The 20,201-nt window shown below is 44.6% G+C and overlaps 1 protein-coding gene across 3 annotated transcripts in view; it reads left to right on the top strand.

Annotated features, from left to right (window-relative positions):
- LOC308355754 (uncharacterized protein C1orf21) overlaps positions 1-20,201 on the top strand; it is a 223,211-nt gene that overhangs the window by 197,905 nt on the left and 5,105 nt on the right. For 2 of the 3 annotated variants that reach the window (XM_080824201.1, XM_080824202.1), the window contains exon 5: positions 1,005-1,065. In XM_080824201.1, coding sequence (XP_080680327.1) covers positions 1,005-1,065 — 61 coding nt within the window. Of the gene's footprint in view, positions 1-1,004; positions 1,217-20,201 lie in introns of those variants that run through there. The other variant, XM_080824200.1, reaches the window with a different exon arrangement.

Genomic DNA, 20,201 nt, shown 5'->3' with positions numbered 1-20,201 from the left:
GGGTTTGGGGTCCCTTGGGCATTCTCTGCGGCCCCTAAAGGCTGAGGCAGAATGCTGAGGGTTAGCAGGTGGGCTGCCCGCACGTAGACTTGCAGGGAAGAAGCCATTCCAGAGCCTCCCCTCCTTCCATGCCCAGCCACTGCAGGAGCCGAGCACTAGGAAGAAGCACTATGCGATGTGTCTCTTAGCCCAGCATCCTGAACCTCCTTGGACCACCTGCACCTGTTTGTTGCGCAGAAATTACTATCATCAAGACCATGTTGCCACCAGGGCCCTTTCCTCCCATGCCCTTCCCATCTGTGATTCTTCTCTGCTCTCCTTTACCTTCTTATGCTTGGTGCCCAGCACCCACATCACTGTCACTGGGTGTGCAGTTAAATAGCATTAGACGAGCAAACACCCAGGGCAAGGGCTCTCAGATAGGCTTCCTGACTCTCTCCCACAGTGCAGTGGGATTTCACTTCCAAAGAGCTGCACTGGCTGTCACCACTGCACAGAGGGTTCAGGGGCAGTGTCACGTCCTTTGCCTATTTGCTGCCAGCCCATACCTAGATGGTCAGCTGAAGACCGTGCTGATGATGACAGTCTATATAATACACATTTCCACCTAATAGCTTGGGTATATTTGCTTTTCACAGTTACACACAGGCTTGAAATATGCCATGTAATGCTTGGCTGTGCTTTTTTTTTTTTTTTAATCACAAATGTGTATCTGAAGAAAAAAATTGGCACGCACCTCCCAGTAACATCCCTATAAATAATATGTGTACGGTGAAAGGAAATCGTATACCTTAAATCGTGGGAACTGATAGACTCTAATGAAACACATTTATAGGAATTACTGTAATGGCATTTATCCTCAGTAGGACTTAGACTGTTTCAGTAGAAAAGTCAGCAATAAATAAATATCTGCCTCAAAGTTTGGGGACTCAGCGTTTTTCACTGGAGGGAGCTGGTTGGAGAGAACATTGAAACACGCACTGAACTACTCTTTGTTTTTTTAGCATGCACATCTCTGAAAGCCAACAAGAATTCTTCAGAATGCTGGACGAGAAAATTGAAAAGGTAAGAAGCAAAATAAATGAACCACCTGTTTCAAGGGACATGTGCTAACTGCCTCATGAGTTCAGGTAATAATGTTCTGATTTCTGTGTCACCAAGCTGTTCTTGTAAGGGGATGGGTAGAGAGCTAAAACAAAAGTCTCCCCTCACACCAAAAAAAAAAAAAAAAAAAAAAAGTGACTATGAGAATGTTTGATCTCTGCTAGAGCATCCAAGACCTCAGGCTTGTTGATCACTAATGAACAGGTGTAGGGCCAAAGAGAGACTAGTCAGAGCCTTTGTCCAGAGACAGAACATCGCTGTCACCGCACATTGTCTGCAGCTGGTACCCTGCTCTCACCCGAGACCGTGAGCAAGTAGGTCATCAGTGCCTGCCAACACCCCTGGAGTGTCCGCTCGGGACCTCACACCACTCGCTCTTCTCTACAGACATCGCATCCGTGTTGCCGTCAGTGCCTGCCGCAGGGAAATGGCCCTGAGACACATATTATCTGCTTGTACAGCCAAGAAAACTAAGGCTCAGAATATCTGAATAACTTACCAAGGTTTGCGAGGCTGATCGTGGTCAAGTTGGAATTCCAGCCCGCATCTGCCTGGCCGCAAAGCAGAGTCTGCTGAGCCACTTCTCCCGGAGTGGGCGGGGGGCGGGGAGGGAGGCTTTACAGGGACAGGAAGATCTGTGTGGAAATTGAACCCATACTTAGGATCTCAGAGTGCCATATGCTAATCAGCTGAATGAAGTATGGAATATGGTAAGAATTAAAGGCTTACTTACATACTTGTGGAGTTCAAATTCATCACTGCAGGGGGTGAATTTTAAAGATGACCGTTATAAATCAGAGTATTTCCATTTGAAAACCTTGTTCCGAAGAAGAGTAAAATCCTAAATTCAGAACATAATACAACCGCGATGAAATCATCGCGGGTCAGTTTTGCCTTTGGAGTTTTTTCCACTTTAATTTTTATTTATTTTTTATTTTTTGTGGCCCTTTTATCTGAGCATTCCTTCATGAATTCCTAGGTTATGATATGTATCAGTCAATGGAAAATAATAAAGGGCTTAAATTCTTCAGTAATTTAGCAGCGGACCCCATTCTGAAGTGGACCTCCATAAAGACTAGTTGTATAATCTTCCCATGCACCATTACAGGACCAGCCCATGCTGCTAGTGTGAAAGGTAGAGATGGAACATGGATTAGAATGGAACTTTAACCTACAGCATTACTTGGCTATGCGTAAATACTCCTTTGCATGTAATTTATTTTATTCTATTTTTAGAGAGGGAGAGAGGGGGAGTGGAAGGACAGAGGGATAGAGAGGGGGAGAATATTAAGCAGGCTCCACACCCCGTGCAGAGCCCAACAAGCGCTCCATCTCACAACCCTGAGATCATGACCTGAGCCAAAATCAAGAGTCGGAGGCTTAACCCACTGAGCCACCCAGGGACCCTCTTTTTTTTTTTAATTTTTAGTGAAATCCTGGCTTACATATGACTTTTTAGATTGAAAACTTCATCTAGGAATAATTACCAAGTTTCATGTATTGGTTCCAAAGCTGTTCAACTTGCCAATAACATTTGTTTTATTAAGAGAGGTTAAAATATATATATATTTTTTGTTCTCGCTGTAATGGTGAAGACCTTTTCTTTCTCGGTTTGTTTGGACTGTTTTTCCTCCACTAGCTCTGTGGCAATAAGAGGATCTTCTTAGTAGTTCAAGTTAGTCTCTAAAAACTGAAACCTGAATGGTAAGTTATCTTTTTAAACAAAAGTTACAGACCCTGACAAGGCATTTAAGATGATCTAATCCCATCCTGGTGTGTTTCCATAATTGAAATTCTACCCGCTTTTACTCAAAACTGGAATTCATTGTTCCCATCTGAAATCCGATTTCCGTTTTTCCTTTTGCGTGCAGGGTGTAGAGTATGATGTGTCTAACACAACAAAAGCAAAGTTTATAACTTGTTCGTTTGTTGGATGGAAGCTTCCCTAGACAAAGGAGCATTTGTAGATTCAACATAAACAGTATTCTCACTATGGAATACATTTATGTTCAAAGAAGAGCTGTTATGTAATCTGTGACATGCGCCCAGTTACAGATTTCTAGGGGAATTTTCTATCCGGTCTGAACCAGGCTTTCCTGTTTCTTCCCTCTTATCTAAAGTTCATCTCTCTGAATATTATGAGCATGCTGTTCTGTGTGTTATTTAACCATTGAGCCGCCAAGATTAAAGTATTCCTTCTTAATATACGCATTTGACTTAATGTAATCTTTACGTATTTTATATAACCAAAATTGGAAATTGAGTTCTTATAAATTATTTTCCCAACTTTCCATCATTGCTAAATATTTCTTTGGTCCAAGCTAGCCTGAGGGCAACCGTAAATGCAAACTCACGACAGGGGCGCCTGGGTGGCTCAGTGGATTAAGCCTCTGCCTTTGGCTCGGGTGATGATCCCAGAGTCCTAGGATCGAGCCCCGCTTCGGGCTCTCTGCTCATCGGGGAGCCTGCTTCCTCCTCTCTCTCTCTCTCTCTCTCTCTCGCTCTCTCTCTCTGCCTGCCTCTCTGCCTACTTATGATCTCTGTCAAATTAATTAATTAATTAATTAATAATAAACAAAAGACAGGGCACCTGGCTGGCACAATCAGTTAAGTGTCCAACTCTTGGTTTTGGCTCAGGGCCATGAGATTGAGCCCCACGTTGAGCTCCACCCTGAGCACGGGGTCTGCTTCAGACTCTCTCTCCCTCTGCCCCTTCCCACTAGGCACTCGTGTGCTCTCTCTGTCTCTCTCTCTCAAGTAAATAAATCTTTAAAAAATGAAAACACCTCAGAACTTCATGCTGAAAATTGGAGTCATTCTAAGAGGACTTGAGTTTTGAGATTTAATATCTCTCAGAAATGTCCAGAGATTTTTTTTTCTTCCTTCAGTTGATGAGAAGCAAAATTGACTGACTGTGCAGAGATTGAAACCTGCCCTTCCTTGATCTTTCTTTGTATCTATTGAATGTCTGTAGGACGTGGCTTCAATTTGACCTTCAACTCTCAACAGCGAAAGAAATCTCTACTGTGTCTCTCTCAAGAGAGATGTAGAAATACTGTTAATGTGAAGAAACTAGGACTGTTAGAGGGTCTCGTATTTAGTGGAAATTAAGTTGGACTGCTCTAGTTCACACCTTCAGCGGGACCAGCGTTTTCTAAGACGTTAATGATGTCAGAGAAAAGCAAGTAGCAAAAATGCCTTTTAAAAAACTTACTTACCACTTAGTAAGTACCAGATGGTTACTCAGGATGGAAAATAGGAAATTTGGGATACAAAATATGTAGGTAACAGTCCCTGGCCTTGAGGAGCTCAGTTTTAGAAAGTGAATTCCTTTCACAATGTAATCATTGTACTGATTGGAGCCCTTGACCCATTAGCCCTTTCTCCTCATGACCCCCTGTCCTCCCGCTGTCACTGGGAGCCAGGCCTTCCTTTACCGGACACAAGTGTTGGTTGGGTCGGGTGTTGAAACTTGAGGTCCATTAACCAGGGAGCTGGGTCAGCTTCCTGGACACTTTGGACCATTTCCACTGCCCTGGCAGCTAGAAGGCCGGGACCCTGAGCTTCGTCTGGGAGAGCTTTGGTCAGGAGAGCAGTGAGAGTTCCAAAGAGCTTGATAACCTCTCTTTGATTTACTTCTGCATTTCCTTTGTGGAGAGTAAAAAATCCTATGACACAAAAGGAGCACCGTTTACTTTTCCCTCGTTATGTTCGGATATTCAATTGGAATCTCTAGTTGTTTCGCCTGACAATTCACAGACTCCCGAACCTCATGGGAAGTGGCGACATCCACCTAATTTTGCAACGGAAGAAAATGACGGTTTACTGCAGGGCAAGATAATGACTTTAAATTCTACACTTTCATAAATTTTAAATTATACTCATTTCGAATTTTTAAATTCTACTAATTCATATTTAGAGAAGATGATATCTAGATTAGTAAAAGTCAGCCCCATGGGGGAGAATCTGAATATAGTACCAAAGACAGATCACATCACATTTTTTTTTTAAGATTTTATTTATTTATTTGACTGAGATCACAAGTAGGCAGAGAGGCAGGCAGAGAGAGAGAAGGGGGGGAAGCAGGCTCCCTGCAGAGCAGAGAGCCCAATGCGGGACTCGATCCCAGGACCCTGAGATCATGACCTGAGCCGAAGGCAGAGGCTTAACCCACGGAGCACCCAGGCGCCCAGATCACATCACATTTTAAGATATGCTTTCTTCTGTACATTTGAGTTTACAGGTTAGAAGTCAGAAAGGTAAATACATTTTTAAGTGTCTACAACAATAGGACCTTCTCCAGGCAAAAAAAGGATGTATGTTTTGGTCTACGAGGATGTAAGAACAGCTGTTGACCAAGGAGCATTTTGCCCTCTCAAAGACAACTCTTTTTTTTAAGATTTTATTTATTTGAAAGAGAGAGGGAGAGGGAGAACGAGTGAGGGACAGGGCAGAGGTGCTCTGAGCCCAGTGTGGGGTTTGATCCCAGGACATTACCTGAGCCCGAAGGCCAAAGCTTAACAGACTGGACCACCCAGGCGTCCCAGGACAACTCCTCATATTAAATAAAGAACGTCTCAGTACGGTTCCGTTTGCATCTGATTAGTTTTTCACAAGCAGATCTTTGTAAGCTTTGTTAGGCTGTGAGCATCTTTTTGGAATCTTATCAGAGTGATAGAGACTCTCCCTATAAAAATGCGCATATCCTATACACAAATTTCTTAAGTAAAATGTCAGGGTTGGATCATTCCCTGGAACCTATCCCTGAGCCCCAGGCCTAGAACCTGTAGATTTCTTCATGATGCCTTTCATTGGTGTGCTTCCCTTAGAGGCAGGACCTGTCTGCACCTGTGAACCTTACTAGCAATGATCCAGATAGATCTCTGGTTTTGAAGACTAGGAAACTCCACACAAACCCGTTCTCCTTCTTTCCTTACTGCTCTTCCTTCTCCTCAAAAGTGGCTGAGAGCGCATGACCCTCTGAGCACGAGCAGCCAGCACAACCCATTACGTCGTCTTGCTTATTCCTGGATGACCGTGAGACTCTGCCGCTGTTGACTGGAATTGCTCATTATAACCTTTTGAGGAAATGTATAAGAGCGGCTCTGGATTTAAAATCGGCTGATTTTAAAGGACGTTTGTTCATCAATAGACCTGTACATCTATTTAAAAAGTACAATATTACTTTTATTTTAAAAGTACAATAGGACTTTTTAAATCTATTTAAAAAGTACAATAGACCTGTACATCTATTTAAAAAAATCATTCACACTTAGAAAATGTCTGCATTCCTGATCCCCTTGGCCCCAGAACTGACCTAGCTGGTGAGAAAGAGCACATCTGCATTTAGAAGTTTATTTCAAGGGCTCTTCCTCTTAATGGATGCTCAGATGCTCAGATGCTCAGTCTGAACCATGTCTTGAGTCCATGTGTCGGAGATCAGAAGGTATTTGCTTTTCACCTGGTGAAGAGAGTGACTAGCATGTAATTTACAAACGGTGGTGTTTCATTCTGTGTATAAACTATCCCCCTAGGGAACTGTGTAACCTCAGAGTTGCTATAGAATCAGCTACCATGTGTAGTGGATACAGCTGATGATAGGTTTTCCTCTCTGGGCATGTTTGAAGGCCTCCTTGGTGCCCACTAGGAGGAGAAACATAGGGCTGTAGTATCAAATCCTAAGGAATGTTCCACAGCCCGCCTGCGTGTGCAGAGGAAATCACAGGGTGTACCTTGCGTCTTGCTTTTCACTTTTAGCAACAGCCAAGGCCCTTCTCAGCCCTCCGCACTGGTGGAGGGAGGCTTGCCCACGTGTATATTTTGCAAGTGGGCTGGTCTGCCAATATCATTTCATTAAACAATTTTTTGTTCCACAGTAAGCATAGTATGGCCTTGCATAGTATGGCCTCATAATCAGACCCTTCCTTGTGTCCCCCGTCCCCGTCCCCCTGCCTTGCCTTCTCTCTCTCCTGTGTGTAACTTTCCTTATTCATCAGCCAAATGAAAGCTGTGATTACAAGGGTAAGGATGTGACTCAGCCCTGGTTTGTTTTTCCCCTCCTGAAGAGTCGTGACGCTAACGTTGGTGTAGGAACCACTGGGCTGTGATCCTAAGGTAGCTGATCATAATAGATGGCATGGCCAAGGAAGATAAAGCAGGCAACAAGCCCAAAAGAAATGAAACATTCAGTCTCTGCTCACTTTCTTTTTTCTGGAGGGCTTTATTTTCGGAGAATCCTTGAGGTAGTCTCTGCCGGGCTCTTAGGGAGCAGCAGCGGAGAAGAGTTCAGATTCCGGAATGATGAGAACCCTGCCCCGCTTATGAACGAAGCCTGGCCGACAGCAGTGTGGGGCACAATGATGGTGTCAAATGATGGTGACAAATGATGGTGTCATTTTACCGTGGGTGCAGTAGTTCGGCGAGGGAGGGTGGCCCAAGGTACCACTCGGAGCAGAGACACAGTGATGCTGGTGTGTGTCGTTCCCTTGACATGTTCCCATTCAGTTCCTCCTTCCTGTCTTCTCCCTGGGCTGTTCCTTTCTCTGCGTGTCCGTTCTTTGTTTGGCGGCCATGGGTATCGTCTTAGCCCTCTGGGCTAAGATTTGTCTTTGGGCCTATCTGTCTTTGTTTCCCCAGAACCTAGCACAGGGCCCAGGACAGAAGACATGCTTAGCAAACTTGTTAGAATGAGGGAATGGTACAGATAAGACCGAGGAAGGAGGCATGGTCAGGCAGACTCCTCCAGCAGGCGGCTCAGCAGGATAGGAGCTCTCCACCAAGAACAGCGCCAGAGGTAGACCGCCGGTGCAGAGCCAAGACCTGCCTTGAGAGAGGCCACGGAAAGAGGCAGCAGCGAGGAAGAGAAAGAACTTGTGCTTCCGACCGGGGGCCAGACCTGAGAACCAGCTCCAGTTGTAGCTGTGTGGCCCCAGGCTGATAGACCTTTCTGATCCTCTCGCGCCTCCTTGAAAATTTGCATAATAATATCAACTTGTCTGGGAGATTAGAGATAAATCACCAAGGTGTCTAGCAGAGAGTTTAGTCTGTTGGACCGGCTTGAAGTTATTTGTATCCTTATCATCAAGGCCTTTTGTAGAGATGGGGAGGAGGGGTTGAGGGGGCTAAAACTGAAACTGAAAATGCAGAATTTAATAGCTTGAATTTTGCATGGGCAAGAATGCCTTCCTGTGGTACAGAGGTCTCCTCAGAGGTAGAGTATTAGAAGGGGAAACCTTTCCAGTGTGCGCTGACCTGCCTAACTTCTGTGTGGTATAAACGTGTTCAGGAATTAGAGTCATGTGACCATTTTTAGAGCCATTAAATAACCTTGCGCTAGCTTTTGAGCTGTGATTACAGAATGAGTCAGTGAGTCAGTAGCCTAGGCAGAGCTAGATCCCTATATAGATTTTTCATGCTTGGAGGGTTCATTCTTTTTTAACTCTTGTAGGTTTTTTAAAACATGGTTTTATAAATAGCAATACCAGCCTCCAAATGCTTGTGACAACAACAAAAACAACAGAAAGTTAGGAAAGGGATCTCTCCCCTCAAATCATTGAAACAACAAAACTGACTTCTTTTGATTCATTTAATGAACATAACTGGGATGTGTTCTCCAGACCCAGAAATGGGCTGGGGGGCCGTAGGGGGTGTGTAATTTAAAAGTTGGGTTCTTGCCTTCGGGGAACTTCTAATCCAGAAGCAAAGTTTCAAGTTGAGAGGAACTTAAGAGAGTATCTTATCTGATTGCCCCCAACTCTTGAAAATTCCCACTAAGGGAATCCTCTGTAGCCCAGAATGACACATGCCCATTTATATCGTTTGGGAAGGAATTATGAAGCATATTGTGTTCTGCACATGTCTTGAAAGTTTTATTCTGAGATAATCTTGTTATTAATGGATACTTATTCCTCTCTTTGAAGTTCTGTTGAGAGGAGACAGACTGTTTCATTCCTAGAAAAAGCATTCTTGGGGCCGACATTTCTTGACTGCCCTCTTTTAATCTCATTTTCCTACATGGATTCAAAAGAGGAGTACCTGGGGCGCCTGGGTGGCTCAGTGGGTTAAAGCCTCTGCCTTCAGCTCAGATCATGATCTCAGAGTCCTGGGATCGAGCTCAGCAGGGAGCCTGCTTCCCTTCCTCTCTCTCTGCCTGCCTCTCTGCCTACTTGTGATCTCTGTCTGTCAAATGAATGGATAAGATCTTTAAAAAAAAGAGGAGTACCAAAATTCCTTAAACTCATATTCCCAAAATTGGTTGTCGGAGGTTTGGAGATATTAATCATATCCTGCCTCCCTTCCGGGTTCTTTAACAAACTGAAAACTGACACAGGGATCCAGGTGACTGTCGTGAATCACTCTCTCCCTTATTAATGAGCCTCATCATTCCCAAGTGCGGAGCTTCTCATAAACTAGTTGGGAATACATTTGCAACACTTAAACATAGAAAGGATCTATAGCCAGATTATATAAAGAAGTAGTATTAATACAAACCAATAAAAATCAGGGATGAAACTTCTGGGTCTGTATCCTTGAAATTCTTTTACATCTGTACAATAAAGTTTACTGAAGCATTCTGTGTTTGAAAGCAAAAAAAAAACAAAAAACAAAAAAACCCCAAAAAACCATGAAGGCACTGGAAGCAGCCTGTGTCTACCTTTAGAGGAATGAGTAGACGGAACTGTAGGATGCTACAGTACAGTGTTAGACAGCAGTTAAAAGAAATGAATCGGGTGTGTAAATGGAGTGTATAGATTTGAAACCATATCATTAAGTGAACAGAGGAACATGCAGAATGATAAAAAAAAATTGTATGATTCCATCCCACTTTAAAAACGTAAAAATGCCGTATGTTGTTTAGAGATGGATGTTCAGCCAGTATTTATGAAGTACCAGCTGTATACCATGCACTGACACACACACATGTACACATGTGTGTATGCACACATCGGTCTGGTAGATTTGTATGTATTTATAAATGGCGTGTGTTTACATCTGCTATATATTTAAACATCTGTATACACATCAAGTATAGTTTATTTGATAGAGTAAAAATATGAATATTAGAGTACCAGAAATGAGCTGGAAGGTCACATACTAAACCCATGACCATTGCTGCACCTGGGGATGGAGGCGGCGGAATGGGGATGGGACAGCGATTTCATCAGGGCTACGTGTTACAAAATATTCCTGCTTCTTGTGTCCAAGTGATAGAAATACAGTGCTTGTTACGTTCTTTTTACTTTTCTCAGTTTCTCAAGATTAACAGAAGTCTCTGAAAAGAGGACCTTGTTTATGACAAAATGTCTAGTGGGGAAAAGATTCTGTAGTGGTCCCGAGTCCTGCTCCCACTTCCCTCCACATCCCAGCGTGTGTGGTTCGGTGGAAGACGGCCGACAAGCTCTAATACACGGGCACTGAGAAACACTCTAAGTCACCTGAAATAGCCGTGTTTTCGACTTCCTGTGAAATCGTTATTCCCAAGGATTCCGATAGTCATGACCAGAGATGGCATTGACTTCTGTTAATTGGTACTCTCATGGGCCCGTTGGCCAAATATGCGACAATCCTTAATTTCAGTAGAGCTTCCCATTCGGCTAAAGAGTCCCCACAAATCCGGTCACTTCTGCTTGCCCCAGCCTGCCATGTGTCCTCTGAACCTCCCTCAGTTGTCATCCTTGCAGAATGCTCATTCCTAGGAAATGTTTAGGCTCATCAGGCCAGGGGGCCCCTCAGGATCCATAATGAAGTCCCACAGACCCTGCTTTCCCTTCTCTTTCAGGCTGCAGCTTGGCCACCTTGGCCATGTCCTGGATGAGGAGGGAAGCCACATGGACATGTTCTCCCCCTCCTGGGGCCCAGGACACCCACTGTCATTGTCCTCTGGGCCTTCCCCACCTCCTGTCTGGCAAATCCATTGTTCTCTGCCTTTTATAGGCAGGGACCTCCCACCAGGAGCTGTGGTCTGTTGCTGGCCAGATGCGTGTGCTTTCTATTCTGAAAGCAAAGAGAAGGGGAAGGGATGGTGAGCACTGATCCAGCAGACAAGGTCACTCCTCTCTGTGGGGAGGACGAAAAGGAACCAGTGTTTCACACTTTCTCCTCACTAGTCTGCTAGCTTATGAGCAGTAAGAGGGGCAAAAATCCAACATCCTCCATTCTGTTCACGTATGACTGGCTGGGTCAGTCACCATCCAGAGGGCCTCAGGGTGGGGCAGAGGGTGGTGATGAGAAAGGGCCTGCTGGGTTCCCTAAGCCAGCAGGAGAGCTAATCACCATCTGACTCCTGACTGTTCTCAGTTAAAAACTGTAAGGAAAGGAAGTGGGTACTTAGTCTCACCAAATCTCCAACCATGCTCAATGTACATCCTAGGGTGTAAGCAATTAGTTCCAAACAAAGAGCTCTCAAGAGTTTGTCTGGAAGACACATCTTTGTCAAGAGGCATATGGATTGAAATCCCAAACTTGCTAAAGCCATTGTCCTGAAGGAGGTGAACCCCAGAGAAGCCATGAGGCTTCATGTCCTAGAGGAAGTGAATCCTAGAGGAGATCCATGAGGCTTCAAGTCTAGAGGAAGTGAACCCTAGAGGAAACTTCATGTCTAGAGGAAGTGAATCCTAGAGTAGACCCATGAAACTTCATGTCTAGAGGAAGTAAAACCTAGAGGAGACACATGAGGCTTCATGTCCTGGAGGAAGTGAACCCTAGAGGGGACCCAATGAGGCTGAACCTACCGAGTAGATTGACCTGGCCTGGGGGTCAGGGGATGGTATTTAAATCTTAACTCTTACACCTGAAAATAGACTAAGACATCCCTTGAATTAAGTCCATCAAATGGCCTGGAAATCTTACACAAAGAATTCCACAAAAATTTATGTTATAGCTATTTATCATTAGAAAGAATCGGTTACTACAGGGAAAAATTTTATAAGATAACATTAAGTGAAAAAAACAAAAAAGTATCTATCATTGCATTGAAACTATATAAAAATGACAGATATACAGACAGAGATTTAAATGAAACTTTGGAAACTCTCCAACTTGTTAGGTAGATTATAGGAAAATTTGATTTTGATTGATGGTTTTCTTGTTTGTAAAATAAGAACAATTTTATAAAACGACATTTTAGAAGAGAACTCTGGCCCCATCTTGAGAGAAATGCCTCTCAAGATGGAAATTATCTCTGTTGCTTAAGCTTCTAGGAAGAGGGCCAAACCTTTGACAATGTTAGCCTCTGATCCCAATGATGGTAATTCTGTTCCCTTGGAACAGGGGTGGACAAACTGTAGTCCATGAGCCAATCCAGCTCACCAAACAAGAATGGTTTTTACGTGTTTCAATGATTGGGAAAAGCAAAAAGCAGGGTATACTTTCTGACATGTGAAAAATTACGTGAAATTCCAGTTTTAGGGTCCACTAATAAAGTTTTATTGGAACACAGCCACGCTCATTCTTCTTTTATCTATGGCTGCCTTCATGGTTCCAACAGCAGAACTGAGTTGCAAAGACTGTATGGAACCCAAAGCCTAAAATACTTACTGTTTGGCCCTTCAAAGAAAGTTGCCAACTCCTGCCCTACGACGGCAGGTCACTATGGCCTAGAGATACGAACCTCCCACCTTTATCCTCATTCCTGCTCACCTTCTAGGGGCGACGAAGGAACATCGTTGAAGTCCTCTGAGCGCCAACGTCAGATAAAGCTTGAGAAACATGTGCCTTCAAGCTTCTAAAATACCCTTCTTTTTGTTCAGAGGAGGAGGATTCGGGTATAATAAACACTCCATGGGGGTTTTAAAGCCGTGCGGTTAATACTTGTTCTCTCTTGGGAATGAAAAGCTCAGTATGCTGTGACCGTTGTCCCTGCTGCTGTTATCGTGACGATTATGCCTCTGTCTGGTCAGAGAAACCGGCCGAAGCTGTCACACTCCTACTGCTCTTTACAAACGAGACCTTTTTCCAACCGAAATAATAACGCGTGAGTCTGATTAGAATAAAGCTCATTAGAAACAGAGATGGCCATTAATGCCTTGACTGATTTTTCTAATGAAGTGAGCCGGAGGAGGAGACTTGAACAGCGTGACAAATTATTTTTGCTTTTCTTTGGCATTTCCTCAAAACTGTGGCTAGAAAGTGTTGTTGGACTGTTGGCGAAAACGCTGCTGGAGCACTGACTGGAAAGGCCCTGCCACGTCCAGCCCCGAGGAAACGGGGGAAGGCGCCTGCTTTGGCCCGCCGCCCCATGACGGAGTGGGGGGCTTTGTTCCACTTTTCCTCCTTTTTCCCGCCTCCTGCCTCCACATCCTGGGTGCCGGGTTCTAGCTCATCACGCACAGATGCTCAGGCTGCGGTGTACGGCTCTCCTGGCACAGCCTAGGTGTACTCCTGGTTCAGGGACAGAGCTTTTAAATTGTCCCGATTCCCATGGAAATTTGGATCCGAGGTTGCCTCTGGATGGTGATGCCTGGAGGAAAAGGTCCGGGGGGAATGAAAGGTGTTAGGCAGGCAGAGCGAGGAGATGGCCCATTAAATTTCTGCACCAAAATGCAGTCGCAGCAGTTGTGTTTCCTGAATCAGGGTGTTCTTGGGCACCCGCAAAGCCACAATGCAGGATAGAAGTCTATCCAGGAGGCCAAACTAAGTCAAGAAACTGAAACTCAGGATGCCCGTGATTAGGAAGAGAGAGGAGGAAGATGAATCATATCAAGGAAGCAGACAGGAAGTAGGAGAATCAAAATAATGAACGGGCCAGAATCTAACAGTGGCTCCTGGTGTCATCCGGAGGGATACAGGAGGGGAGAATGAATGCTTCCGTGGGTCATTCAGTCAGTCAGCAAACAAGAGCCTGTTTTATGATGAGTGTAGCTCACAGTACAAGACAGAAACATTAAAACAAACTTCTGTAATGAGCCTCCAGTACCGAACTTAATGTTTGCCTTCTGCAAATATGAGTCTTCCCTAAAATATTTCGTTTTCTGGCCCCTTTGCAGTACCTGTGAGGTGTTTAGTCAGAACTTGTGACAACAGCAAAGACTGAGTTTAAGACTCCTGGCTGAATATTATAAAAAGAGAACCAGACTGGGAATGCAAACTGGTACAGACACTATGGAAACAGTATGGAGGTTCCTCAAAAAATTAAAAATAGAAATACCATATGATCTGGTAATTGCACTACTGGGTGTCGACCCAAAGAAAATGAAAACACTAATTTGGAAAAATATATATATATCCCTATGTTTATTGTAGCATTATTTACAGTAGCCAAGATATGGAAGCAACCCCAACCTCCATGGACAGATGAGTGGACAGAGACGATGTGGTGTGTATATATGCGTGTGCATGTGCACAATGGAATAGGACTCAGCCATAAAAAAAGAATGGAATCTTGCCATTGGCAACAACACGGATGGATCTAGAGAGTATAATGCTAAGCGAAATAAGTCAGTCAGAGAAAGACAAATACCGTATGATTTCACTCATATGTGGAATTTAGAAACCAAACAAATGAACAAAGAAAAAAAGAGACAAATCCAAAAACAGACTGTTAACTATAGAGAACAAACAGATGGTTACCAGAGGGGGAAATGGGTGGGGGGATGGGGGAAATAGGTAGTGGGCATTAAGAGTTCACTTTTCATGATGAGCACTGAGTAATATGTAGAATTCCTGAATCACTATGTTTTATACCTGAAACTAATATGACACTGTATGTTAACTCTACTGGAATTAAATGTTTTAAAAATGGGACAGCTGGTTTTCCTATGACACTGGCATTAGATTGACACTTAAAATTTAGCTGTCCAGATGCACATTTTTTAATCAAAACATAAAACTGCATTTGCCTTGTCAAAAAAAAAAAAAAAAAAAGAGGGAGAGAGAGAAAACCAGACATGATTCCTTATGGGGTTTACATAAGTATTATTTATATAAATGAGAATGCTAAGTAGTGGACATGGGATTGGGATATCAGCTTTTATTCCCCGCCTTGCATTCCTTCTGCCCTCGGCTAAATTCCAGGCTCTTCTTGGGACAAGGCGGTGCTGCCGTCTCGGCTGATACTGGTGTTCAAAACTCATTCTTTATCAGCTGTGTTGTTGAAGAGGACTGCTTCTAGTGCAATCCGTAAAATGTTGACAACTTGCTTTATTTATTAAAGTCCAAGACACTTCCCGAAAACATCACGTAATAGCCTCCATCCCTACACACACACACACACACACACACACACACACACAGCAGTGCCTCCCTCCAAACGCCTGAGTATTCATAACCATTGTGACATGAGCCACATGAGGATTCCAGTAAATACCAAAAAAGACAAGGATGAATGAGATACGTCCTGCTGCCTAGAGTAAGGGAGGCAAAATTTTGGCTAAAGTCACTATAAAGCATGGTGGGATGGAAGGGAAGCGATTCTCCCTGAGCAACTGAGGGAAATGAAGAGAATCGTAATGTAATAATCATCATAACTTGAAGATATGATGTTGGAACACCATCGTGACGACTTGAGTGGCCGCTAGAGACAGCTGGCGGGGGTGGGGGGTGTCTGCGATAAGGTAACAATATATGTGAAAATGCAGTTGGTGTCCAAGCACCAACTGGGACATGGGGTGATTGTTCCTGTCATTTGTTTATGTGCCTCTTTGGTCCCAGAGTGTGCCTGAATCATACCTTAGTAACCACTTTTTTTCTTTGGAATATTTGATTGAATTTTTTTTTCATGCCTAGTCAAAAGGCTACAATGAAAATATTTGTGCATATACTTCTGAGAACTTTATGAAGATATCATTTACATGGCGTAAAATTTACTCATTTTATATGTGCAATGCAGTAATTTTTTAGTAAATTTACCAAATGATGCAACCAGCACCACCTTCCAGTGTTAGAACATTTCCGTCACCTCAAGGAGGTCCCTCCTGCTTGCTTACACAATCCCCATGCCCATCTCCAGTCCCAGGGAAACAACACATATATTTTTTAAAAACATATCTTTGGGGGTTAATCTTTGAGATTGATTTCAGTGATTGCTATAATAAAGGGTATGAACATTTTTATGATTCATGGTAGGTATTTCCAAGTTACCCTTCAAAGCTGCCATACCGTTCGACACCACTGCCAGCAAGCTTGGAGAACTACCTTCCACTGCGTACTTTCAAGAATTGGGTGTCGCTGTTTTTTCAATAATATCTCAATAATATTTGGTTTATATTTTTTGATCAGTGAAGCGCTTGACCATTTTACTATGTATGTGTTCATTGGTCTTACGTCATTCTGAATGAGTTTCCAGTCTGTACCCTTCCCTCTTACTGAGATCCTCTTACTGTCCATTTTTTCTTGGTATGAGCTTCTCCTATAACTTATAACTTAGGGACACATTGTATGCTACAGGTGTTTTTCCCATTAATGGCATTTGCCTTTTTATTTTATTATTTTGCCCTGCAAAAGTTTGTCTTCACGTGATCAAGTACATTCCTCTTTTGATCTTCTTTCTTGCGACCTTTTTCTATTCCTTTGTATAAGTTTATTTCCCTCTTTCCCCTGAGAGCTGTTTCCCTCTCCAGAACCTTGACAGAAGTTCTCTTGTTAAGATTTAGCACATCCATTCTCTTGGAATCTGTCATTCTTGGTGATTCCCTTTGTCAGCTCCTGAATTCTTACCTCTCTTATGCTGTGTATCTGGCGTATTTTATTCTGTGCAGGTGATATTTTTGATGGGTCCATTTTAATAAGATCATGGGGAAGTGGCACCCTTGTAAGGCAGAGACCTAGATAGAGCCATGTTATTTGCAGGTGCAGAACCAAGGGGTGATGTCATTCCGGGAAGAATGATCCTCTGGTTCCAAAGACCTAGATTAAGCCATTCTTTGGGAATTACAAAGAGGCAGAGTTTGGGTCCAGCTGTTGAATGGTGTCATGGGCAGCTTGGAAAACCATCTGACATTTTCCAGCCTAAAAGAGAAGGCTCCCAGTCTGGAATGGGGCAAATGGAGGCCCGTCCTACATTAGATGCAAGGTCAGAGGGGAAAACCTCTAAGTCCCCTTTCAACTCTGAAACTTCACAACTCTAGATATTTTTCATCCTTTCACTTGGGCAACAAATACTCATTGAGCATCTCCCATGCGGCTTACACTAGTCTTGAGTCCTGAACATGCAGCATTGCATGAAACAGTCTCTGCCAACCTGATGTTCCTATGCGAGGGAGAAAACAGCCAAAAAGAAAGGAATTAATACATTAATGTCAGGAAATGATAAGTAATATAAATAAAAATGAAGCAGCATAAGGGAAGTGCTATTGTGTATAAGGCGTTCAGGGAAGACAGTAAGGTGGCATTTAAGCAGAGATCCAGAAAATGAGAAGGGATGGATATGGGGAGGGCTGAAGGCAGGGAGAGCCAGTCAGGACAGAGGACGAGGGACAAGCACTAAGCATCTGGCTTGTCTGAGGACCTGAAAATAACTGACTCATTCAGCTGTGGCCCAGTGTCTCGCCCTGACAGTTTATTCACTCCCGCATCTGTTGATCTCATTTTTCAATGTCCTCATGAAAGCTCTAACTTATTAATTACCTCCCTCCCATGTGCAAAGCTTTGCCAAACACCTTACATGTGTTACTTCTAATTCCTTCATCAGCACTGCGTGTTGGGTCTTACTGTCCCCATTTTACAGATGGAGAAATGGAGACTTGCTGCATCCTTTCAGTAACAGCCATATAGCTCTGATCTACCCCACTGGAAAAATACCCAGTTCACAGCTGAGTGTTATGTACTTGAGGTATATGTATTGGGCTGAATGCACACACAGGTCTACAGAAATGTACTGGAGACTTCCAGGATAAAACCACACCCGCAGCTGGACAGCCAGTCCTTGACTGTTTGTCTCGTTAAACTTAAGGAGATAAGCACTGTAGGTAGTTTGGAAGAACGATTCTCTTGTCTGAAGTCAGTCCTTGAGTCGCTCCTCTTTAGCAGAATTTAAAATTAGGATGATGGTCTTCCCTTCTCTGTTCCTTAATATCCCTAATTCTTAGGATATTGAAATTCTGGACATTTCAACAAACAAAAATCCTCACCCTAGAACTTTGGAAATGTATGTTCTGAGCTGACAGGAATTTCTTTAAGTTTCCAAGGAGATAGCACAGACAGCTGACAAGGACAAGGAAACTTATACAGAGTAGGGGTGTGGCCATGGGCAAGAGCCCTTAGAGATTTTCGAGTCTGCACCATGATGCCCCTGTGGTTCTTCAAACAGCCCTTCCTTGTCAGCATCCCCGGGACTTTCTGGCCCTGCGGGGGCTTGTCAGAATCTTCTTCCCTGTAGCTTTCAGTGGGTCCTTTGCACAAGGGTGGAAGTGTGTCCCCTGGTCCCAATTCTGACTGTGGGAAGCATCTTTACAGACGTCCCTTTTGTAGACCCTTTACGGGGAAGGACTCCCTCAGTTAGGAGGATTGCCGTGTTCCTCCCAAACCCAGCCGACTCCCACCTCTGCCTTCTGACAGCTCAAGGTTTTCAGGTTCTCTTTTTAGCACAGTTCTTTATACATTTACATGAGATGTGCAGTCATGTTGTAGAAGGCCTGCCCGCATGCAGGTGGGGTGTTCCCGTGGCGGTTCTCGGGTTCCCCATCCTCAGAAGGGCGCCGGCCCCCTGGGCCTCTTACCCTCAGGCCTTTAATTCCCAAGTCTTCCATCCATGAAATATTTTGTTCTCGGAGCTGCTGGCGGGTGATCACAAGCAGGGAACTGATTGCCATTTGAATTCAGTTGTCGGCCCACTGCAGTCATCACAAAAAGGGGGAGGATGAACCCTGTGGTCTTGGGCCCCTTAGAGGTTTCCCTCCAGGTAACACGGCACCACTCCCCCGACAGGGTCGGCGTCAACAGTCAAGCAAATAATGTCTGCAAAGCGACTGATGGCATTTTCTTCCTCCTCCTCGGAGTGATGATAATTTCCAAGAAGCAAATGCTCAGGAAATGATTATTACAGTCTCGGGTTTGCACAGACAGCTGATGTGGGTTTGTCCCTGAAATGCTCCTGCTGCGTTAATGCCACATTAGCTGACTGAGCCTTTGATTTGCGGCCTCGTTCAGAGAGAAGGAAAGGGCCTTAGGTGTCTGCCACAGAAGTTTTATCCAAGTGCACAGGGTTCTGGCCCGTCTGAGGTACAAGGCTGTGGGGCGGGAGGAAGGTCTCGCCACCATCTCTCCGATCACAGTGTATGACCACAGCCCTCACTCACCGACAGCCACAAGGAAGGAGGCCCCTGTCCCCCCGTGGTGGGGCTGGTCAAACACGGCGTGTATAATAACAGCGATCACAGTGAGAGCAGCGGCAGTGACCTTGACTGACTATCTGCCACACACAGTGTTTTCCTATCGAATCCTGATCACAACCCTGAGAGAGAGAGACCACGATTATCCCCAGGAAACCAAAGCCCGGTGTTTGCCTGCTGTCACGCAACAGTGTGTCTGTCCGCATATACGCTGGATATGTCCTCTTCCCTTTCCTAATAAAAACTACACGAACCCTGCTGTTCCCTCCAGCTAAACCCCCGGTGCCCGCCGGCAGATCTCCTCCCCGAGCCTCACGAGTTGAGGATCTGTGGACAGCATCACCCGGTCTGTTTCTAGCATTGTGCTGGCATGCTTGGGTGTGTCCTGTTTCTCCCCTGGAAGGGCTGAACTCCCAACCACCAGGGTCCACGAGGTTCTCCTTTCCAGCTCTCCAACATGCTGCTCTCCCGAGGGTCTGGGCCAAGGCTAGGATGACATCCACTTAGGTGGTGTCACCAGGGAGACTGCTGATGGGTGCTGAGTGCATGCTTCTCTCCTCGCCAAGTAAAGTCAACCTGGAGGTGACCCGGGGCTCAGACACGCTGCAAGTTGCGGCGGCGGGGTGGGGGTGGGGGGGCGGGGTGGACCCAGACCATGCACCCTAGTGAATCACGTTCAAGGAGAACAGGCAGGCTGGAGCCATTTAGTGTGGAAGCTGGCGACCTCTCGTGCTTTGCAGGCCCCCGAGACTTCACGGTGTGGCAGCGTTTTTTTTACCAAACACATCTGCATACACACTACACACGTACAACGTGTACAAAATGTTGTGCTGG

The sequence above is a fragment of the Martes martes genome (assembly GCF_963455335.1).
Source record: "Martes martes genome assembly, chromosome: 15".
Classification (NCBI taxonomy): domain Eukaryota; kingdom Metazoa; phylum Chordata; class Mammalia; order Carnivora; family Mustelidae; genus Martes; species Martes martes.
The sequence above is the reverse complement of the archived record's forward strand: the minus strand, read 5'-3'. Positions and strand labels throughout refer to the sequence as shown.